General features: G+C 43.1%; 1 protein-coding gene across 3 annotated transcripts in view; it reads left to right on the top strand.

The window, feature by feature from the left end:
- RBM47 (RNA binding motif protein 47) overlaps positions 1 to 23,948 on the top strand; it is a 73,272-nt gene extending 49,324 nt beyond the window's left edge. For 2 of the 3 annotated variants that reach the window (XM_064712180.1, XM_064712178.1), the window contains exons 2-5: positions 16,869 to 18,028; positions 19,502 to 19,708; positions 22,917 to 23,119; positions 23,483 to 23,948. In XM_064712180.1, coding sequence (XP_064568250.1) covers positions 16,900 to 18,028; positions 19,502 to 19,708; positions 22,917 to 23,119; positions 23,483 to 23,728 — 1,785 coding nt within the window. In that variant the 5' untranslated portion in view covers positions 16,869 to 16,899 and the 3' untranslated portion in view covers positions 23,729 to 23,948. The remainder of the gene's footprint in view (positions 1 to 16,868; positions 18,029 to 19,501; positions 19,709 to 22,916; positions 23,120 to 23,482) is intronic. The other variant, XM_064712179.1, reaches the window with a different exon arrangement.
- Positions 23,949 to 24,295: the final 347 nt, after the last annotated feature.

Here is a 24,295-nt window from a genome sequence, read left to right as displayed (position 1 = left end):
GCAGATCATTCAGTCTCCTGTAGTCTAAACTTTTCCTCCATGTTACTGGGAGGCAGAAAAATAAATTTGCCTTCCTAAAGGAAACTCTGTCAGTCTCCTTATTGGATAACCTCTTTTTACACACAATTTCCATGTGATTTTTATTGCTTAATTTTCAATAAGACATTAGGAATGAAATTAGAAAAGCTCACGCCCTGACCAAAGATGATGCCTCTTGGCTGGAGGAAAAGTTTTTCCCTTAATATCCTTATATTCTACTGTGAGCTGTAAAAAAGCAGAGCAATTACTAGAAGAGACTGTGTGTGCTAACCACACTCAGTTTCATACCCTGATTCTGAAAGCTCCTGTATATATATGTTTGGAGGTCTTTATTCTCCTTCTTGTGAACATGTATCACATAACCCTGTGGTTTTCTTTGCAAAAAGGCCCTGCAAGGAACCAGCAAGAATATTGTTTGCCAGTAACCTTTTAATTATCAAAATTGGTTGGTACATGGTTGGCTTGTGCTGGTTGGATATCCCTGCTAGCCACAGGAGGTGGCCATTGGGTACCTTTTGGTGACCTATTGAGCTCACACTGCTGTACTGGCCCTCCTTTCTTGGCTCCTCCAGGACCTTCAGCCCCTCAATAAAATTCCCGAGCTGCATAAAGACTAATAAAGAGTTGCACTTTACTATTCTACCTTCTGGTCTCCCTGGATTATTCAGTGAGCTCCTTGGTGTTACAGAAAGGCTGTCATTTACCCCACTGTGGAATGTCATTGGCCTCCTCAGAGGAGGAGCTGTGCTCTGAAACTTGATTCAGCAGGTTTTAAGAGAAACCCTTCCCATGAATTTGCTCAATGCTGGTGACTTGATAAATGCATTAAGCCAGCAGTGCTGGCAGAGGGACAGGTCCCACCCTGTTTTACCCCTCTGCCAGCACAGGTGCTCAGGTGGTGTGGGTGGGTGGTGGTGCAGCTGCACAAACCCTTGTGGCAGCCCCAGCAGAGGCTGCAGTAGGGATGGAGATGGACCCTCTGCAGACAGCACCGGTTTAGCCTGCTGGTGAAGCTGTGGTGTGAAAGAGTGGCGCAGCCACATCAGCCTAGCAAAGGCAAAACCTTTTTCCTATGGAGTATTTTATTTACCCTAGGACTGAAAGGCAATTATTGTATTAACCTCCCTTGCAGATATGTCTATCCAGAACCCACCCTGTATTTATTTTAATGGAAAGCAAACATGCCACAGAAATGTAATGGCTATGACTATATAAAAACAAAAAAACCTACTTTTTGTTTTGCCGGTTTCCTCCTGTTTTGTGTGCTAATTAAAAAGCTATTACACTCCATGCATTTATTCAGTATCTGTCTTATATTTTGGAACCTAAAGCCTGCTTTCAAGTTTAAATGAAAGCACAAAATTCTACATGGGGAAACTGAGCCTGACTATTACAGTGATCTTCTGCGCTGACTTTCATTACAGAATGACAATGAAATAGATTTTTGCTAAAAACAGAACAAAACCTTTGCCTAGTGACCAGAAAGGTTATCAGAGCAAATCCTACTGCCCATGAGCTAGAAAAGCCCAAGACTAAAAAACAAAATGGGAAAGCACAAGGTGTCCTTGGCCAAATTTCCCCCTGTTGGTACTCCACCTTCAGGGCTGTGACTTTGTCATCTCCATGGTGGGATAAGGCATGTGGCTGCTGGCAGAGCAGATGGGGAGTCCATCTTTCAAAGGGTAATTCTCTATGAAGTGGCAAGGCAAAGATCAAAACATTGACATAGGTTATGCATAGAAGAAGATTGGGTGTGAGAGAACTTGGATAGCTGTGCCTGTTACAGACTTTATGTTCTCTGAAGGATCTTCCCAGATTTTGGTCTGCAATAGGTTAGGGAAGTCAGGAAATGACAAAATCTGCTGTATTAACTCACATTGTATAAGAACACGTGTAAAATAACATGTTATTAATTTAAATAAAGTGATGTTGTCCCTTTAAACATTCAAATAGGCAATAAAATTGTTCTATAAACATGTGGGAACCTGTTTCGCCAAATACAGAGTGGCTTTGTTAAAAAGAGAAGGAAATTATAGAAAAGGAAAAAAAATGCTGTTTGTTACATTATGAGATCCCAATTTTTGTAGCTGTATTGTGACTGATCCTGGGTTTATGTGTGAATATAGTGATCAAGACTTTCAGAGACAGAGAGTAGAGACCTTGCTGGTCACTCTTACATTCATGTGTCCTTTCAGTGAAAATTTTACTCGGTACATTCCCTTATCTTTCTACTGCAGTCTCTCGGTAGTTTTTGAAGAGCAAATAAAATCATAAGGCCAACCCATTGCTCACTCCTTACTCTCCCTTCTTATTTCACTTGCTCATATGTCTGCACTGTTACATAAAGCTAAATTTCCATAATGAAATATCTCCTGAAAACCTATTTACTACCATAATCATCAAAAACACTGACTCTTATCTGGACAATGACATCCTGACATTGTGAGCCTATGCTCAGCCTCTGGATCTCCCAAAGCATTTGGGTTTGATCTTTCTAAAAATCTCAGAAGCAGATTCAATGCTTCATTAGACAACATCACACTGAGGAGCCCAGTGCACTCCATCTGTAAAGGCCAGTTGATGTGTGTATTTGCAGAAGAGAGACAGCTGAAGGGAGCACACCAACTCCTTGGAAGTCTTTTTTGCATCAGGGAGAAGATCCCCATTCACAGGCATTACCATATTCCAATGAATATCATTTTTCTCCTTTACATTTCTTTTCTATCACTGTGTTCAGGAGAATAATTATTTAGGAAAAATCTTTCACCTGCAATCCCTCTACAGGAAAGAATAAAAGGCAATGGAAGGTTTAAGGGAAACATGGGCATGGACTGGTCTGGACTGTTTTTGTTTCACATCTCTTAGGATTTAGCCCCTGCTTCACTGTCAATAATTAAAATGACAAAACAACTAAATATATATGTTATTATTGTAACAGTGGGTGGGTTTTGTTCATTGTAGGCAGCTGTACATTAGGAAAGAAGTGCTTATATTTTTAGCCCAGAGCAATGGATGCTGTATGAAGAGAGGAGCATGTGGTGTACATACAATCCATTCTCCTGCTGCTTGCATGGCTCTGCCCTTCACACTTCCCACTGTTCCTTACGTGCCATCATAAAGAGGTACATAAAGAGTTGTGCAATCACTATGAACGCAGTGGTTTTGAAGTCAAAGGAAACCAGGTGTCTAATGTCAGGGAAAGCTGGGAGACACACTGCAGAGTTCTGCCCTAACTTCTGAAGTTTCTTATAAAAGCACAGCCTGCAGGAAAAACTAGTACATTTTTAAATTCTGCCACTGGGGATGGTAACACCTCGGAATACCCTGCAACAGATGATCTGTTGATGATCCTTGCTTTAAACAATAACAGGAAAATAACTTGGAAACTAACAACAGGATGCAGCTAAAAGTGAACATATGAAATGAAAGCCATGGGTTTGAGAGGCCTCCCTACATGATCCTAATTGACACAGCATTGAACAGCCTTCTGAAAATGAGCCCATCAGCTCACTAGCATCAGTGCTTTCTCACTTACATCAGAGGACTCTTCTCTGGGCATTCAAGTACACATACAATTGTAGCTGATAGAATTCACTTTACAATATTTTTAGCTGTAAGTTTGATTTGTTTTCCAACAGAATAATATGAAGTAAGAGAAAGATATTGAATTTTTAAAATAAATTAATTTGGAGTTTTGCAAATTCATAACTGCTGATTCACTTTTATTCACTTTCTTGTGGAAATCAGTGGCATTGAGGCATGGATCTTATTTTGGCAGAATCTCCTAGATTTTTCCCCCAGTTTTGACATTGATTTTTTCCATAGTCTTGGGTAAACCGTTTAAATTTCCATGCTGCAGCTTCCCTGCCTGCAGGGCAGTACCTGCTTCTCTGCAGCTCTTACAGCTTAACATTTGCAGGGATGAATTCTGAAGATGAAAGCCTTGCAGAGTAGACTGCCAGCACTCTGGGACCAGGATCCAGGCTCCAGGTGTGTTTGTACAGTGCCTAACACACCATAGCCCAGCACAGTGGATAAACAAGAATAAAAATCCAGAACAGAGTGATTGTAATCACCCATTGGTTTACAGTGTAAGTAGAACAGGTCTCCTTCCTGTTTGCTTTCAGAAACCACCACAAAGATGCTTCTTTTGCCAGTCTTTGCCATCCTCCACATTCTTCTAACTTGGAGCCGTCCAATATTAGAGTGCTTGTCTCTACACCCCACTGACCCCCTTACCCCTCTTCCCTATTGACCAGCCTCTGACTTGGCAATTTGATGTTATTTCTTAAGTTTTACACGCCCAGACTAAAGGACTCAGAGGACAATAATAAATTATTATGTAGGACCATCTCAAACAAACTGATTCCGCAGAATATACTTGTACTTATGATTTGTCACTGAGAGCTTAAGACACTTTTCCTTGCACATGTGGATGCCCTGAGGTTGTTGCTTGTGCTTTTTGGATGGAGGTTTGGATCAGGCTTTCTTTTCGGGGTTGGAAAAACCAGTAAAAAAGGAGAGAAAGAAGAAATAAATGGTTATGCCTGTAAAAAACACCTGGGAAAGGACTGAAGACTGTAGTTGTTTTGCTACTGCAATATGCTGTTTGCTTCCCACCTTCTCCAGGCTGTCTCCTTTCCCAGAAATGAGCCATCTCCCAAGGTTTGCCCTGCTCCCTCTTCTCCCGCCGGCTGGCTGTGCACACTGCTTGCCAACTGGGCAAATCTATCATCCAGAGAGTGTTTGGGAGCAGTTCCTCCTCTTGGCTGCTCGAGAAGGTGTGTTGTTTGCTTTGCCTAAGTGCTCCCAGGGCCTAATGCTCCGTTGTTATGTACAGACCATTTCTACTGTCATGAATCATGTTTTACCACCCCTGTGCTTTTACTTCTGCACCAGGTGCTTTTTTTCCTTTTGAGCAAACATGTTGGAGTTTCCGTGTTTACTGCTGACACAGTGCATGTTGGGTACACGGCACAGGCTGAGTTATTCCTACCGTCCCACCGCCGACACATTCAGTAAATCTGCTTCCCACTCCAGGAGCTGCAGACCCTTTGTTTTTCCTACAACCAAAGGTAAATTGATTCAGCGCACCCTGAAATAATTTTGCCAGACCCACATGAAGAAAAAGAAATATTTCACTGAAAAAGCCTCATGCAGTCAAGCAAAATATGCCCTTTTCTTATCTTATCTGTCGTGAGTAACCCAAGCTATTTGCACAACGCCTTGTGCTAGGAAGGAGTTGTTTGTACATGTTTCACTCCTTTTTTTCCAAGTTTTGAATTTTGAATGAAATCTTTCTCTTCAAACTCTTTTTACCTGTGAAAATGTTACAATTTCTCGTTCCTATGCTTCCCTGAAGGTTGGACCCAGCCCTCCCTCCAAAGATCCCTTCGTTGCAGATAGTTTTCTATTAATCTTCAAACCACTTCGGAGAGCTCGCCGCGTCTGGCAGCACTAACATCCCCTCTCCCTCCCGTCCCACCCACTTAGCCTCAGCCTAAGAGCCCTTAACAAATGACTCCCAAGGAATTTAAATGGCTAACGCTCGCTGGCCAATAAAGAGATGCATAAACTCTATAACCAGGTTGCACAGCTCTTGCCATTAGGAAGAAAGGTTGCTCGGGCAAAGGCGCGAGTCCCCTTAACCTGTTGCACTTCAATCGCAGGAGCGGAGAGGTAAGGGAAATCTTGTTTGCTCTGCAGGGCTTTTAATCTGGTTTTCATTTATCAGGGGGTTGAGACCAAAACTATGTCATCATCAAGATTTGGGTTCAGGGGTTTGCCATCCTTTAGTGGGTCCTAAGGGGTTGTTTGAGAATTAAGCAACTGCTTGTAAGACTGAGCTGTGAGATCAACATGTGAATATCTAAAAGAATTTGCATAGCAAATACCAAAAAAAATGTCAGAACAATGAACACTAAGCCACGGATATTTTAGACAGAAGAAAACAAAATCATGTTTCTGAGATATCTTTTCTGCTATCTTAAATTAAGGAAGCAAAAGGTAGCCAATTGCAACTGCTTGACATTGTGGTTTCAGTCAGTCTGTCTCTGCCATTGTCTGTGCTACCTGGTATTTTGTTCTGCTTTTTCAAGAGCTTGACATAAAAAATAAAACTTTAAAAGTGGATTATCAGGTTTTGGTACAGAATTTGGCGTTTGTAGATTGAAGGTGGCTTGGAAGGTTTAAGTAAACAGGGTATATCTGCAAGTATTATTAATACAAATGAATCTTTATAGCTCAATGTGCATACTGAAAATTTGAAAGCATTACAGAAAGTCAGCTTTGATATTCATATTCTACTTAAGCAGCATGTGAGATGTGTAAGACTTGTATGTGACATTGGACACATGACGCTAATCTGTTCACCCTTATTTATTTCATTATTAATTTATTGCTTTATTGGGGTCAGTGCTGATAACAATAGCAAAGTTTGAACTTAAACCAGGAAAAGAATAAATGCAGTTGCTGAAAGTAAGGTTCAATTAAAGCCAATGACAAAAATGTCAATTTACACGTGGACCAGATGCAGCAGCTGTACATAATGTTGTCCTGTCCTGAGCTAGGTGGGATTGAGACCATGATTCACAATGTGTCTGTAAAGCACTCCCACTACCCCTGCACATCCAGGCTTGCCATGGGTTGTCACCCATGCCTGTGCTCAGAACCTTTGAGGGATATCATGGCACATGTTACTGCTGTGCCCTGCAGTGCTCCATGGCCTGGCAGACTGGGTTGCAGAAAGGACATCCTTTCCAGTGTTATCACAGCTGATCTCTGAAGGCCTTCACACCCAATGCAGTCTGCAGTTGGTGCTAGCTGATGGTGTTGCACCAAAGACCCTGCCAGTGTGTGTAAGAGTAGAGAGAGGTTTCTAATTAAATTGACATGGTTAATCCAACAGGACATCGAAACATGCCCTCCTTGTTTGTCAAGGCAAGGCCACATGTCTGTCTGTCAGGAACTTCTTGTTGTAATGTTGTTGGTCTGATTATTTTTCCATGGGTTTCTCGTAAAGCTTTGCACTGTATAATCAACTTTAGATAATACGTTGCATAAAAATAAAATTAACAAAGATTTTGCTACTCTTTTTAATGATTTCCATTCAATTCTGCATTTTACCTCCAGTCTTTGCTGAAAAAAATATATTGAATCAAACGATCCTTGTCTTCTTTCTTCAGCTTCTAATTAAAAGAGAAATAATCTCACCTAAGGTCAGCAAAAGGTGAATTTCAAATTATATGTGTCTCAAACCCCACTCCTTTTTTGGAGTGAACAGAAATTTCATTTCAAAACCATAGATATTTCCAAGTGAGCTGTAATTTCAGTAGACTTAAATTGTCTTGAATTAACCTAGCACAGGAGAGTTGCCCTCTGAGAGATTTCCTGCCTTGGTTAAACATTTTTTTAAATTTATAATATTAACACTGGGCACGGGTAACAAGTGCTGAAAATCTCTTCCTTGTACTTGTAAATCTTGTTTCTCAATTCTCCAACCCAACGTTCAAAGGTCTGTACAAACTCCTTAGCTCAGAGGTCAGGTACAAATTGCTGCACTTTGCAGCTCCTTTCTGCCGATATGACAGAATTTCACAGGAGGGACGATTGCCTTCCAGCCCCCACTCCTGCGTGCAGGCAGTTAAAATGGTGATAGGCACAAGTCAGCCATTGGTACCTCCGTTTAATTAATAACTAACTGGGTTTCAGCAGTGCAAGGTGCATATTATAAAAAGGGTCAAATGTCAGTGCACAAAGGAAAAAAAAAAAAAAAAAGGACAAAATCCCAGCCACCGACTAAGCCAAATGCTTTGAGTTTAATGTACTTTCAGCAGTGAACATTCACATATTCACATCTCAACTGTGGTTTGCTTTATGTTGATTTTCATTTCGGTGACCTGAGGGGGAGGGAACACGTTGAGCCACTTTCAGCTTTTCCTGGAATCTCTGCCTCCTGCTGAAAGCAGGGCTGCAGGTTGGGCCCCTGTTGTTGCAGAGCTCACGTGGTCTACACAGCGCTTGGAGTGTTGCAATTAAAGTAGTGCATGGGATTAGGGTAAACTCAAAATTCTGAGGCTATTTTTATTGTAGTAAATTTGATAAGCAAGTAGACTTTATACGAACAGGCAGAATGTGCTATGTTTCACTCTGAAATCTCCAGGAGAGTTAGAGGAAAAAGTTTGATCAGAAAAGCTGCAGGTGATGAACTTTTTAAGATACTATTGATAGCACTGCAGAGTGGAACATGCTACTGTAATATTTATGTAGACAGACAGATAGATACTGTGTTATAAATTCCTGTACCACAGAGTTCAGCAAAGACTTTGACAGACATTTTCAATTATTGAACTAAATCTCCGTGTTCACTTATAAGATTTTTCTTCAGTAGAACAAGAAGCGAAATAAGTGAATGTGTTATCTTTCCCATGTAATGATTAACAGATGAGTCTAGTTGTGGTTTTGTTTTTCAGTTGCAGAATATTGCTTCTCCTGTCCTTCTTATGGCAAAAGCTTGCAAGCTTCTAGTCGATCTTGAGTGAAACTTTCTCCCTTTCCAAGCAGGATGCTTTCTAATGCAGATAGTTAATGAGGGGGACACACTAACCTGTATCAGCATTTCTGCAGAGAACAGTGCTGAATTTCATTTTTGGTAAAGAAATGCTGCAAAAAGTTTCCCATCGAGTACAGCTTATCCAGAATAGGAAAGAGTTCACTGAAATGTATATATCACGCATTTTCCTGTCTGATCATGGTAATGATGGACTTTATTGACTAGACTGAAATATGGGAATTTGGGGAGAAGGGGATGGTTGTTTCCTGATCTAGACAGCTGACAATGTGATTACACAAACCATGTCTCATCTTCTTAGCCTTCCTCAATATGTGGCTTCAGTACCTTGCAGGGTAATAACTTCAGCCTCAGCCTGTAACAAGTCCTATCAAAATAGGGGAGAGTTATGAATTAGTATCAACTGGAGTGGGTAAAAGATGGAGCTGGGGCAAACAGGATAGCACAGGGGTTACACGACTTGTTGGACAAAGTTCTGAATGACTTGTAGAAAAGTGCGTTATAAAATAAAGGGGGGGACAAGGTTTTGCTTACCCAAACTTATTACTCATATCTCATTGAATATAATTTTTGCAGTTTTTAAGCAGGAGGTCAGGTCATTGAGGGACCTTCATCCTGGGAATGTTCACTGCTGGGCATGGATAGTGCTTACGTAAAATGCAAGTGGATCACACACAAGATTAAATATACCATAGAAAGATGCAGAGATGGTTGGTAACAGGATAGGCAGGACGTTTGCACAACACAAGGTGCCTTTATTTTGTATGGGAATCATAATTTTAGCTCCATTTTTTAAATTGTACATAAATTTCTGTGAGGCCAGATTAATACACCATGGGAACTCATATAACAAGGTTAGGGGAATTAGATCCTTAATTGTTATTTTTCTAATGATAAAGGTGAAAATAAGAAGTTTAACCTTCAAATCCTAGTTTGAAGCTGTAGCCAATTGTTGACTGTACAAATTCCTTGTTGAATTATCTGATTAGTATTCAAGTTTTAACCTGGGAAATTCCAGGATATTAATTTACAGAATAATTTCAGGTGTTTTCCTACTAAAAAGGAGGAAGAAGTAAAATAACGGATTTCTAGTAATTTTGTTACAATTTTTAAAGCCAAATACATTGCTTTTGATTGGTGTCTGGAGAATATAACCTGTGTCTGCAAGACCTTTAAAGCAGGATTTTCTGTAATGCTCATCCCTATCTTAAATATATCCCTCTTGCAGCCATTAGAGTCTTGTAACTGATGTCAGGGGAGTCATGCTCCATGTGAGTACTGTCAGAAATATCACACTTTATTTTCTGTTTCTTTCTTTGAACCTAATACAATCAAAAGTCACAGTCAATGGATTTTGGTGAGTTTTAAATGGAACAAACAATTTTTAACATGTTTAGCCAACTCAAGACAAATTTAAGCAACTGAAAACCATGCACAGGCCCTCCCTGCACTAAATCCACCCTGAAGACTGCTTTTCAGGCCTTGAGCATTAACTTGCCCTATACAAAGTTAACATAACTAACTGACCAGAATAAAACTGAAGTTTAAGCATGAAATACAAGCTCTTGCAATCAATCAGAGCTCTGATGATAGACTCTAGATTAGAATGCCACTTGTCACCATAGCAGAAGTGGGAATTTCATATAATCATAGAATCTTTAAGTTGGAAAAGACCTCTAAGATTGTTTAATCCAACCATTAGCTGAACACTGCAAAGCCCACCACTAAACCAGGTCCCTAAGTGCCACATCTGCATATCTTTTAAATACCTCTGGAGTTGGTATTTAACCACTTCCCTGAGCAGCCTGTTCCAATGCTTACAGCCCTTTCAATGAAGAAATCTTTCTTTCCCTGGTGCAACTTGCGGCTGTTTCCTTTTGTCCTAATTTCGGCAGCTAGCCTCAGGATTTAATAGTCTGGTTTATCCTACCTCTCAGGCATTGTTGTTCTCTACATTTAAGCATAATACTTCTAGTGGGCAGAGAGCCTCTGCTTGTGCATGTTCTTGTCTGAACATACGTGGGAAATATGTGGTGCAGCCAGTGCTGCTCCGTGCACATCTCATTGTGTTTGTGCAGCACCTGAGCCAAAACGTTCCTGACCCTGGCTGGAGAGGGACAAGTTCAATGACCCAGTTGAGGCATGCAGATGATGATGATGAGAATAAGCAGTCCTTTAGCAGGGCTGGCAGGAGGATAAATTGCACAGCAGACAGACATGTCATTGTCAATGAGCTCTGAGGTTACTTTCTTCCAAGTCGTTCATCACAAGCTACTCGTCAAGCCTCTCGCCAGCAGTTGTTCCTGCCCTTCAGGTCTGCTGACTCAGTTCACCACTTTTTCCACTGAGTTTTGCCAAAATGATACAGATTATGAAAATTCACCTTTTCAAAATGTTTCACCTAGCCTGGGGCAACTTCTTCACCCAGTTCAGCTGCAGGTAAAGATGTGTCTGACGCACTGCAGACATTGTCATGCCTGTTGGCCTCAGGTATGGCTTTTTTGTAAAAGGGTGAAGGCATCATCCATCCCATCCAACCTTTGCTTTCCTGCCTAAAAGACCTTCAGAAAAGGGCCTTGGCCAAAAAGCTGTACTGAAATGCTGCACTCTGTTGCACTGACCCAAATTTCACAAATTTCAGCTTTGGACACCTGAATTTCATTAATGGCAGAATGTAGGAAACCAAGTGTGATCCAGTTCCTGTTGATCCCCACACTGGCCCCAGATCCTGCAGCTGGGCATGCCATGGCTCAGCTTTGGCAACAAAGACACCTGCTTTGTTCAGCTCATTGATGAAATTAGTGAGGAGGAAAAGAGTCTTGTCAAGAAAGAGCAAAGTGAGGTATAATGATACTGTAATCATCTTTTAGCAGGGAGGTAACTTGCACAGGACACTTGAAGCAATGCACAAGTCACTACCTTATTTAGAATTGATGAGGCTGTTGAATTTTTCTGTTCAGCCAATAGATGTCTAAACAGGCAAACTGTGTTTGCAGCAGGAGCATTTCTGGGGTGTCTGATGTTTGTGATAAAATTACACAGTTGTTCTTAGTAAGCTTTTGGTTTTGTATGCATTTTATGAATATAAAGTTGTCATGGGAATAGAGTCAGGATTTGAAAATAAAGAACTTTAATGACAGCCATGCTTTTAGAGCTGCTGCCTATCACCATCATCATCAGGATCAACATTTTCCCTTATTATTTCAAGTAAAATACCAGGAAGGTCACATTTAAGCCAGTAGTTGTTATTTTCCTCTGTCAACTGGGTGTATTTGAAATTTCAGCAACTGTCTTTCCCTCTGTGGTTTAAAATGCAAAGCTGTGGCAGTTTCTTGAAGGAAGCAGTAGCTGTGCAGAGTCCATGAGGACACACCCTGTCAGCTCAGTGGGAGTTTGTGCAGTACAGGGTCTGCAGGTGGGGCACAGGTGTCCCCATCTCTCCCCTGGACAGTTATCACAGAGACAGCACATCTCCCTGGTCTCTCCTGTTGCCTGTGGTGATGCTGGCACCTGTCCCCAGGCTTTGGGACTGCCAGCAGTTGTGTCACCCACAGACGATGCCACTAAATCCATGTAACACAAAACTGGGGGGGTGAATTAAGTCCAGACATAAACAACCTCATTTTCTAGGAGCACGTGAGTGAGGTGGACACACAGTTACTGCCACAAGGACACTGGCTGTGTCCCTGTGTTTGTAAAAGCCTGTTTGACCACACTAGGATCAACAGAGGAGAACGTGTCTGCCTAACTTCACAGGGCACTGCCCGGTGCTGGACTAACCCTGGGATAAGTTCCTTTGTGGACTTTGGGCATTGCTTTCCTGATGGGGCCCCAAGCTGCCTTTGCCCTGGGACAAGGGACATCACCATCTGGCCCTGCATTGTTGTTGATCAAGGTGTGGTATTTCTACTTAATAAAATACCTGCCTCAGTTAATCAGCCTGCCCACAGTATGCTTTAGGTCAGTCACTACCAATGCAGTAAGCTTGCCATTTAATATTCTGGGATGTGGGATGAAAGTGCCTTTAAAGAGAAGGTAATTCATGTTTAGGGCAACAATTATTTACACCCTTCCCACTGGCAGCAGAGGAGTTTCACAAGCAAGGTGAAGTGAAATTTGAATGGTTTCAGTGCAACATGTATGTCTGCTAGTTCACCTGTGCAAGGAAGTCCTTGGAACAGAGGACTGAGGGGCTCACTCATGCCTCACTCCTGAGAGGCTGGTAAGCCTCACTCCTGGTAGGCTGGCAGATGTTAGCATCCATCTAACAACATCTGGTGTGAACAATCAAGCAGGATTTACCTTTTTCTAAAAAGAAGCAAAGGACTCGTCTCAGTCCTGATAGTGAGTCATTTAAAACTTGTCTGTCTCCAAAACACAACCTTTCTGTTAAAAATGTATTTGTCTGTCTCTCTTTTTTTGAATATATGTTATCAAGATCAGATATGCCTTCCTCCTCAGAGTTTAGAAACCAAGCACTTATATTTCACAACACACTGTATTTTAATGGAGATTAAATTTTTGCTTTTTCTAGCACTGATCTCACTTATTGGGTGCTGGAAATCAGTTTGTCTTTATTAAGGCCACTAGACCCATATTACCAACCCTTGCCTTGTGTAGACCCACAACACAGGGTAGCAGGTTTTCATGACCAGTTTACTGTTGACTTAAAAAATGCACAAGCAGGTTTGAACACTTTGGAAACTGGTATTTTCAAAAACTGTTTTCTTGCGAGGGATTGCATTTTAGTCTGAAAAGGGTTAAATTGTGTTGGTAGCCCGTTTTGAAAGGCAGTAGCAGCAGAAGAGAAAAGCACTCAGACCAGACAGGCTGTGCATTTTCTCATCAAGCTACAAGTGATCAGTGATAATAAATGTTCTGGTAATATTTATCAAGGTGTTGATTATATGAACTTAGTCAAGGTGTTGATTGTGTAACATGACAATGAACAAGTTGTTAAGTGTGTATTTAGTTACAAAAATTAGGACTATATGGGCTCTATAACTTTCTTAGGTAGGACTTACTTATGAAACCCAGCTCTATGTAGCTGCACAGGAAAAAAAATCCAAATCACATTTGATCATGAATCTTGATTCAAAACAAATTACATAGGGATAAATGCATTTTAGGTTCATAGGGGATTTTTAATGATGCAGTATCACAAATGGTGTGTGGCAGTGTCTGCAGCAAAGGTGGCCAGCAGCACTTAGAAGCAGCTTCAGGCACAACTTGCAATATGAGAAATCATCTTGCTGGTGTAATGCAAAGTGCTGGAGAACATGCAATCACCTGCATGGCCATTGAATTACCAAGTGGTTTCTGGGGGTCAGGGGAGATTTTTTCATCTCCCCTCACTCCACAAACCCAGTAGCCATCTGCAGCTTTCCAGACTATAGCCCCAGACACAGAGCCCTGCAGATAACAGAGATATAGAGACCTATTTTGTGAGTTGACCTGAAACAGGTGGTTTGAATGGAATTGGTCATTTTTAAACTTAGCCAAACTTGGGGTGATAAGTACTTGACTTGCCAACAGGTGGCTCATGTAAAGGTAATGATTCTTTCCCACCAAATTGTTTGTATAACCAGCTTTGCTTTTATTCCAAGAAAGCTGAAGTTATACTTCTAGAAGCAAACTGTCAAGTGAAAAATGAAGATGTTTTACTCTGTCTTAAGCTCTTAATTATTTCAAATAATTCCCAGGAATAAAATTAAAACGTGTGTTAAAGGGTGTCTGTTAAATAACTGTTAAAGGGTGATGTTTGAATCTGAGAGAAATGTGTATCAACAGTTCAAGAAGCTATTCATGACAGATCTGGCTTCAAAGGAATCATGTTTAGTAAAGTATTGCCTGAGCATCAGCATCACTTTTACTGCTCTCCACTTTCTTTATCTTCTCCTCTGCTCTCCATATTTTTAAATTGACATGGCTCAGAAGCATCAGCATGCAACACTCATAGCAAAAAACACGTGCAGGATCAGGTCCTACCACAGACCAAAGCTCAGAGGTCTGGTTTCCCAATCCCAAATACATTTAGGAGTTGAACCAGGCTCAACAGTGTTTGCCCTGGCTTGTGCAGAGACACCTCTGGGTATAGACCAGCACAGCTCTGGACAGCTCAGGAGCTTTACTGAAAAAAATCTGAGGTGCTGAGGTTACTAGGATTTTAATAGACTTTGTGAACCATACAAATCAGACTTTGGTGCCTAAAATTTGTGCTGATATTTTTGTGAACTTGGTCTTGCTGCACCAATGAAAAATCTTCCTTGGTGGTCATCAATGCAATTATGGGACAGAGAGAAACCTATGTCTCACTGAATAAGAAAACTGTATAGAATAAATAAATCTCTCTGAAGCTTCATCCTTTTTTATTTAAAATAAAAAATAACCCTGTCAAACCTATATATTGAGAACACTTCTTACAGCGGTTTGCAGTGTCCTACAAGGGTGAGTGTATTTTGACAGTTCCATCAACAGACTGGTGATGAATGCAAGTCATGACAAATAAATCAGTGAAGGAAAGACTGATGGAGTTGTAGAGCACCATGGGAAGGAGCCAATTGTGTAACATTCAATAGGTGGGATCTATTCAAAATGCAGTTGGGATAGGGCTGAATGCAAGGTTGTGGCATTCAGAGTAGTACAAACACAAGTCGTGCCAGCTACATGGGACATAACCAGAGCACTTGGTGCTTCTATAGAGGATTTGAGGTTAGAATTGAAAAAACCCCTCCCAGCTCCATGTGACTTGCCAGTGAGAAGGTGTGAAGAAGCAGGCTTTGGCAAGACAGACTGGGGAGAAGAAGGAGGGATGATCCTCATTCCTGTATATAGCAAAGGTGAAAAAGGCTGAAGCTCTAGAGAACTGTCAAAGGACCAAAACCCAGTAATTTTGGGTGCAAGTGACTAATTGTGAGCTTAGCCTGCAAGTTCTATTCGAAAGACAGGCTTGTGTTGTGATTAAGTGACTTAAATATCACTAGAAGGCACAAGCAGAGGTCTTGAAAGACTGTTTAGTCTATCTAATCCTGTCTGGAAGCAAAAGCCAGAGAAATTCTTGTGAAAAATATTGCACACTTACTTGTATGAGGGAGTGGTTAGCAAACAAGCCATACAGGGATGTGTGGTCCACAGCTCTCTGATTCCTTACAGCCAAGGTCCTTGTGGAAAATACAATTTACTCAGATAAATGCTATAGCACCTAATGTGCAAATAACACTAAAATGTAATGGTCCATGTCATATACAATCACTTGTATTAAATTGTCTGGTGGACCATCACAGGTTTAAAAGTCGATGAACTAACTACTCTCAGAGTCCAAGGTGTCTTATTTAATTGTGCTCAGAAAGAAAGTTCACTGTCTTGCAGTTTTGGTTGTTAGCATGGTCATTTCCTGTATGTCTTCACTTCCTGCTCTCTGCCTCTGTTCAAATGCAGAATAAGGTTTCTGTGATTTACCTTCCTCTTGCAGGCTTGCAGTGCCATGCTTGGTTTAAAGCACAGCCTCTCATAAAGGAGTGATTCTCTTCAGCTTTTGTCAAGTCCTGCTGTAATAATGGAAGAGACAAACACCTCAGACATTGTAACACATGCAGTAGGCAACTCAGAAGCTTGTCAGATCACTCTTTGCACAAAAAGAACACAAATTGTCCCCCACCCCCACTGCTAAAGTGTATTTACTATTTCCTACTTGACAGTTACTGCAGAGGTCTAGAGGAGCAAGGGGTTGTTATCAAATGGAAGCTGTCTGGTGCTTCTCATGCATTTGCCACCTTTCACCATGGAATATGGCACCTGGTGCTTGTGCTGTTCAGGAGTAAATGGATTAACTGATGAGTGACTGAGAGGGAAGAGAAGGCTCTGTAGGATGCCTCTGTCTTCCTGTCAGTATCTTCTCTCTCCCAATTCTGTGCAATCTCCTTCTTATCATTTCAAAGCTGTCTTGAGATTTTGAGGTACTTGATGGCATCCATTCATGTGCCTTTGGTGTCCTGTGACAGCAGCTCTTGATGCCTGGGATGTGTGAGCAGGTGATCCTCGACCATTCCCTCAAAGAGGAGCTTTGCCTATGTCTGGGATGCGCTGTCCCTGCAGTAACATTCTTCAGGCTGGTGTGACTTGTTCCTCTGTTTTTCTGCAGCCTTAGTCCCAGTTTGAAAAACAAACTTGCAGAACAACTACAGGAAAATGAAAGAGAGAGGTGAAATTCTCATGGTAGCTAATAGCTTTTAACGAGTGTCCTCCTTCTTCATTTGCCCAGGTTTTATCACGCTGTGAATGAGTTTGACACCATGACCGCTGAGGATTCCACTGCAAGGATGAGCAATGATTCCACTAATGTGGCCACCACAAAAGTGCCCGAAGGCGTTGCCGGTGCGCCCAACGAGGCGGCTCTGCTGGCCCTCATGGCCCGCACTGGGTACAGCATGATCCAGGAGAACGGGCAGCGCAAGTACGGAGGGCCTCCTCCCGGCTGGGAGGGCCTGCACCCGCCGCGCGGCTGCGAAGTCTTCGTGGGCAAAATCCCCCGCGACGTCTACGAGGATGAGCTGGTCCCCGTGTTCGAGTCTGTGGGCCGCATCTACGAGATGCGCCTGATGATGGACTTCGATGGGAAGAACCGTGGCTACGCCTTCGTGATGTACACCCAGAAGCACGAGGCGAAGCGCGCCGTCAGGGAGCTGAACAACTACGAAATCCGCCCCGGCAGGCTGCTGGGCGTCTGCTGCAGCGTGGATAACTGCCGGCTCTTCATCGGAGGCATTCCCAAGATGAAGAAGAGAGAGGAGATCCTGGAAGAGATTGCCAAGGTGACAGAAGGCGTGCTGGATGTCATCGTGTATGCCAGCGCCGCAGACAAGATGAAGAACAGAGGCTTTGCCTTTGTGGAGTATGAGAGCCATCGAGCAGCAGCCATGGCCAGGAGAAAACTCATGCCAGGAAGGATCCAGCTGTGGGGACATCAAATTGCTGTTGACTGGGCAGAACCAGAGATAGATGTGGATGAAGATGTCATGGAGACTGTTAAAATCTTATATGTGAGGAATTTAATGATTGAGACCACAGAGGACACCATTAAAAAGGTGTTCGGTCAGTTTAACCCTGGCTGTGTAGAGAGAGTGAAAAAAATCCGTGATTACGCCTTTGTGCACTTTACAACCAGGGAAGATGCCATTCATGCCATGAACAACCTGAATGGTGTTGAACTAGAGGGCTCGTGCCTGGAGGTTACCTTGGCCAAGCCTGTAGACAAGGAGCAGTACACTCGCTACCAGAAAGCAGCAAAAGGAGGGGCTGCAGCAACCTCCGAAGTAACGCAGCAGCCTAACTATGTTTACTCTTGTGATCCATACACACTGGCATACTATGGATATCCATACAATGCCTTGATCGGGCCCAACAGAGATTACTTTGTGAAAGGTTAGTAAGCACAATTAGGGGATGTGATGGGCAGCTTTGATCTTAGGCTGATGCCAGAGGTCTGCCTCAGCCAAAGGACAGCTAGTACTAAGCAATTTTTTATTAATGCTCTTGCATAGGCCTTTTTGTCATATTTCTGTTGGGTCTTACTTTAGTTTATGACTACATAAAGTGTATATATCTATAACTAATTGCAAATGTGCAAGATAGTATGAGAGAGGTATCAAATATTGGGTTAAGAATAGGTAAAAGCCAAGCATGAAATGGGGAACAGACGGATCTGGGTTTTATGAGCAATGTACTAAGTCTGAGCAAGTCTAAGGATTCCATTGTCTGATGTCTCCTTCCAAAGAGCTGGATCCTATGACAGAGTGCTCTGGAGGCGTGGGTATGGTGACCTATCCAAAGGGAAGGAGTTAGGGAAAGCCTTAGTTAGGAGCTCTCTAGGTGTCATTTACCTTCCACATTAAAATGACAGTAATGCTGTCCTTCATAAAATCATTTGAGAACTACAAGCAGAAGAAATCACGTGAGTGAAAAAAAAAATATTTTATTATATATACCTTAATTAGTTATCTGTTACAGTCATTAAAAATTAACCAAAAATCACTTATTCATAAAAAAACCCTAACAGCTATAACTGGAATTATAATTACAATTATCCTGTACTTACAGGAATTAGAGTTTCCTGACATTTGATGTGTATTTCCATAGAAGAAGCAATTTAGCATAAATATATTCTTAAAGCTCCCACATAAACCAAGAAGTATTTTTAACTGTAATCATTCAAGAATTTCAGCTTCTTCTCAATTTCCAGGTTTGTACTTGCAATGAACTATGACAGAGTTGAGTAACAGACTAAATATTCGATTAGATCATCATAAAGTACATCAATACTGCAGTGTTCAAAGTACTGTCAGAACAGATGTGTAGTCACTAAAATGAATAAAGGCAATATTATTGGAAATGGGTTATATACACCTAAATAAAATAGCAGAGAAAACAATTAAACAATGTAAGTGAAAATATATGCAGTCATGGGACAAAGTTGATTAAAGGGCAGGTGTGATGCTGTGCCATTTTGGCAAAGTCCCATTGCAGCCAGTTGACAAGTTTGGTCTTCTCTGGAGGACATCTGAAAGCAGAAGCTCTTCCTAATGCACAGAAATCAGCCAGAGGATCCTCTCACTCTCTACTGACTGCATTGAACCTGTAACACTCACAAGAGTTCCATCAATATGAATGAGCAGTGAATATATGCTCACAAACATCAAAAGCTAAACAAGCATAGGTTTACTGGATACTTCTTAGGCACTTCTGTTTCCCTAAGCAGGGTCACTAAGACTCAACCATGCTGACTTAAGCAGCCACATTTCTAAGTGCAAGCCTCCAGATTTCAGCCTGGGGTCACTCGTGCTCCCCACAGGGCTGTCACTGTCCATTACTCACCATCTTCTGTGTTGTTATCATAAGCAGGCAGCATACGAGGCAGAGGGCGAGGTGCAGCTGGCAACAGAGCTCCGGGTCCCAGGGGCTCCTACCTGGGGGGATACTCCGCTGGCCGTGGAATCTACAGCAGGTACCATGAAGGCAAAGGAAAGCAGCAAGAGAAAGGATTCGAACTGGTTCCCAACTTGGAGTTACCTGCAGTCAGTCCAGTGGCCATTAAGCCTGGTGCAGGTTAGTATGTGCAAGGAGGGGAGGAAAGCAGGGGTGGTGGGCAGGCCCCCACTCCAAGCCCTGTCTCAGGCATGAGAACCCCTCCAGGGCCAGTCCACAGCTGCAACTGCAGCAATGGGGGTGGTCCCAGGGCTGGGGCTCAGTGCTCCCTTGTGCTGAGTGCCTCCTGGCCCTGGCCAGACTTTCTTCACACAAGAGGCACACAGCAGGATAGGGGACACAAATATCTGGGAGTTCTTCAGACCAAAGTAAAAAGGACTAAAGCAACTCCCACTCCTCCTCTCCCCTTTTGCATTTGTTTAGGAGGAAGCAGGCTTTCCTCTCCTTCTAGTCCTGGAAACCAGAACATGGTGACTAAGATCAATCTTCCTCTCTTTTAAGGTCTTCAATGCTAATTTCACTCTGGGAGATGATTTCACCCTTCCTATCCTAGATTTCCAGCCAGGCTGGAGCCCTGTCCTGTTTAGTCCATCTTGCTCCAGTGGTATGAGGCTGAGAAAAGGATCTGGGGTTTTCCATTGCAGGAAAGTCCCTGGGTGAGGCAAGCTCCTCCATCTCCATCAGTGGCATGGGGAAGGAGCAAGGCAGGGAGCCCTCAGGTCCATCTTTGCAGCTGTGCAGTGCCTACAGGTGTGCTCTCATCTCTGCTGGGCTCTGATGGGCCAGTCCAAGGGCTGGGGCAGGGATTGCCCCCTTTCTGCTGCTTTGCCAGCTGAGTGCCCAGCCCTTGCCATTCCCAAGTGAACAAGAGGACAGCTGAAGCTCTGCAATTCCTCAAGATCCTGTTTGGAAAGATTTTTATTTGGAAAAGTAGTCTAAGGAAGAAGGTCCTTGAAGGGGTTGGGGACTCTATCCTTAAGTCCTGATGTCTTCTCCTTCATTTTTCTTTCCAAGTAAACTGCAAATGGCAAGATTGCTTAATAATAGAGCTACTGTGGTTTCCCAAAACATGTTTCATTTATGTCAGTGAAAATTACAGCTTGCATCTAATGAAGTCTGTGAAGAGTTCCTCATAACAGCTGGATGAGATAATATCAGAAGTCTAGAGACAAAGGAAGGCTGTTAAGGTTAGAGTTGGAGAAAGATCAGACTTCCTGAGAAAACTACCCACTTGCCACCAGAAAGTATTACCGCTACGTGTGTTTGCAAAGATACTTTAGGAATTCCAAGTATTACTAAAGGATGCTTGAAAAGTGAGCTTGGAAATGCATGCTAATTAGTGGTGTCTATATTTCATTCAACTGCAAACAAAAGCTTGAAGCTGAAGTCAAAGTGTTTCTACACTTGAAGCATGTTGAGATTCAGGGTTTTTTATTAGACCTTCCCCTGTTGTATTGTATCCAGCACAGCCTCTGAGCACAGCAGCACCTGGTCTGTTCTCCCCAGTCACATCAGCTGATCTAATAAGAGGTACCTCACGCAAGAGTTACCTCTTTTATTAAGAGGGTATGACTTTGAAAGCACTTTACCAGAACAGAAGAGTAGAAATGTACTGACTGCAAAGTCTCCTGCCTACTGTTTAGACCGACCTTAAAGCTCATTTCTCTGCAAATAGTTGGAATACTCCTGGGAGGTCACCCCAGTACCCCAGATGCCTGCTACGGTTTTTCTGCCAGAAGTTATTGCAGAATGGAGCATGTGAGCTCTTTGCCTCGGTGAGAAATCATCCAGGATATTTAAACCAGAGACAAAACCGGTTTGACCTGACCAGGTGGACTCTGTGTAAAAGGAGAACTGGAAAACCTCATGTGTTGGGGGTCTCTGCTTGAGGAAACAGTGGTAGTCCACTGGTGGAGAACACATTTCTGCCTGAAAGATATCTGATCAGCTTCCTTGTTGAGTCTCCAGGATCAGAGCAAGAGTAGTGCTTTCTGTCACCTCCTTCCACCAGGCATACGTGCACACTTTAACATTGAGAAGTTCCATTGCACAGAAATAAACCTGTGTACGTATTAGGGTTCATTTCTGGCTTAGTGGCTGCACCTCCCATAAATGCCAATGCCACCTCTTAGTCCATCATCCATTATTTATGGATTTCTTTGTTTTCCTTGTGAATAGCCTTACTGCTAGAAAGCTAGCAAGCTGAATGCTGAAGTGTGCAATATGAGGCGATGATGGAAATCACAGCATCATAGAATGGTTTCCATTGGAAGGGACTTTAAAGAATGTCTAATTCAATGCCCCTGTCATGGGCAGAGATGTCTTAAACTAGATTAGGTTGCTCAAAGGCCCATCCAGCCTGAACTTGAACACTTACAATAAGGAGCTACACAAAACTTCTCTGGACAACAAGTGTCTCATCACAGTATTTCTTTCTTATGCCCAACCCTTTTTAAGTTTAACCCTGTTACCCCTTGGCCTATCACTACAGGCCTTACCATAAAGTCTTTCTTTTCCTCCCTTTAAGTACTGAAAAGCTCCAGCAGAGGTCTTTATCCCGGAGGCATCTTTTCTCCAGGCTAAACAACCAACTCTCCCCGTTTGACTTAACAGCAGAGGTGCTCCCTCTTGTTTAACATCTTCTGAACCTGCTCCAACAGGTTCACATCCTTCTTATGTTGGGGGCTCCAGAACTGGACACAGCACTCCAGTAGCAAACAGATGGGATAAAACATATTTAGCCAAGCTAGTCCTGGGAAATGCTGGTAACAGAGCTGATACTTTCACAGGGTTAGCCAAAGGATGGCATGTAAAGCAGACCCATTGCTGCCTGTAACTTCTGCAGTACAAACCACAATTTTCTGTCCTGGAGCAGCTCTTCCTATGGCAGCTACATATTCCTTGATGTCAACAGCTGGAGCAGGGACTCACTGGGACATTACACACTCTTACTGCCTGTGATCAGGCCACTCTCAGCCAGAGAGAAGGACAGCAGTGGTCAGAAGGGGTGTAAATCTGGGTGTGTGTAAATCTGGGTCACAGCTCCCAGTTTCCAGGAGGACTGGCCCTAGGATACTCATGGCAGGACGTGGGGGAAAATGCTGGACCAAGCAGCACTGAGCCTGTCACTGTGCATCAGCTATGGTGCTCCCATGCATGGGAGGGAAGAGATGACCCAGATCCCCTGCCTGCACAAAAGGCTACCTGCCCTGATGAGAGCAGCACAGGATCACAGCTGGAGAGTTGGCACAGCTGGCGGGGGAGAGTCTTTGACAGGAGGTCCTGGAAACTCTTTCCCAATGTATCTGATATGTCTGGTCTCTCCTAGTGGCCATCCCTGCCATTGGTGCCCAGTACTCCATGTTTCAGGCCGCACCACCAGCCAAGATGATGGAAGATGGCAAAATCCACACTGTTGAGCACATCATCAACCCCATAGCTGTCCAGCAGGACCCAGCTAGTGCAGCAGCTGCCGCAGCGGCCGCAGCCGCAGCTGTAATACCAGCTGTGTCAACACCTCCTCCCTTCCAGGTGAGCTCAGCACAGAAATCCCGCTTCCCATGCATCCTGCTGTGCATACCCAGGGTGGGGGGAAAGCCTGCTCTCTTGCCCTGTTCCATTCAGGACAGGCTCTTGGGGATGTCACAGTGCCCAAGAGCCCTGAAGTCCATCTCACCTGTCAGACATCTGCACATCGGGCTGTTGCTTTCCCCTCTGTGGGGGACCCAAACCGTGAGGGGGGAGCAGCCTCCCCTGGCAGCATATCTCTCAATCAACAGGGCACACCCTGCCTACCCTCTCCATCACCCCCTTCCCTTCTGGGGCTTTGCCACTCATGGAAGTGGGGTGTCACAACAAAGCGCATTTTATGAGTTCTGCTCCCTCTCCCTGCAGGGCCGCCCCATCACGCCGGTGTACACCATGACTCCCGGCGTGCAGCGCATCCCTGCCGCCGGCATTTACGGGACAAGTTACGTGCCCTTCGCGGCGCCCGCGGCGGCCACGGCCACAATAGCCACGCTACAGAAGAACGCGGCCGCCGCCGCCGCCGCCTACGGGGGCTACGCCGGCTACATCCCGCCGGCATTCCCGGCCGCCACCATCCAGGTGCCCATCCACGACGTCTACCCCACGTACTGACACTGTCGGAGGAGGAGGGTGCTGGGGAAACACACACTGAAGGAACACTTTACTATTTATGAAGAAAGAACTGTTCGCGAAAGAGTAAACATTTGGGCTTGGTAAAACAATGCAGAAAGTGAAGAATGTCATAGAAAAACGTGTTTGAAATATTTTCTATGCTTGAAGTTTTCACTAACTTTTTTAGGCTATTTTTAAAAATTTAACATGCCTGTATTCATACATTTCCAAAGGACCTCGGTGCATCCAGCCCACCACTGACATGCATTTATGTGCACTGCAGTAGGGTTGCATAGGGTCTTTTTTTTTTTTTTTTAGCAGTTGTATTTTCAATATATTTGTGGTATGAAGGTTTTTTTTAGTAATTTCTGCACTCCAGAGATGTCTATTTTGTAGTGCCTTTAATAATATATCAGCTATATATTAAAAAGCACACCTGAGCAGCTAGGGAAAGTTTTAACAATATATTTTGAAGAGTATATTCAATATTTAAATACATACCTTAGTGTTTTGTTTTGTTTTTTGTTTTTTAAGAAGAAAACAACAAGTATCTTATTTAAAAATTAT

The sequence above is a fragment of the Zonotrichia leucophrys genome, chromosome 4 (assembly GCF_028769735.1).
Source record: "Zonotrichia leucophrys gambelii isolate GWCS_2022_RI chromosome 4, RI_Zleu_2.0, whole genome shotgun sequence".
In the NCBI taxonomy this organism is placed as follows: Eukaryota; Metazoa; Chordata; class Aves; order Passeriformes; family Passerellidae; genus Zonotrichia; species Zonotrichia leucophrys.
Note: the sequence above shows the minus strand (reverse complement) of the source record. Positions and strands in the feature narration are given on the sequence as shown.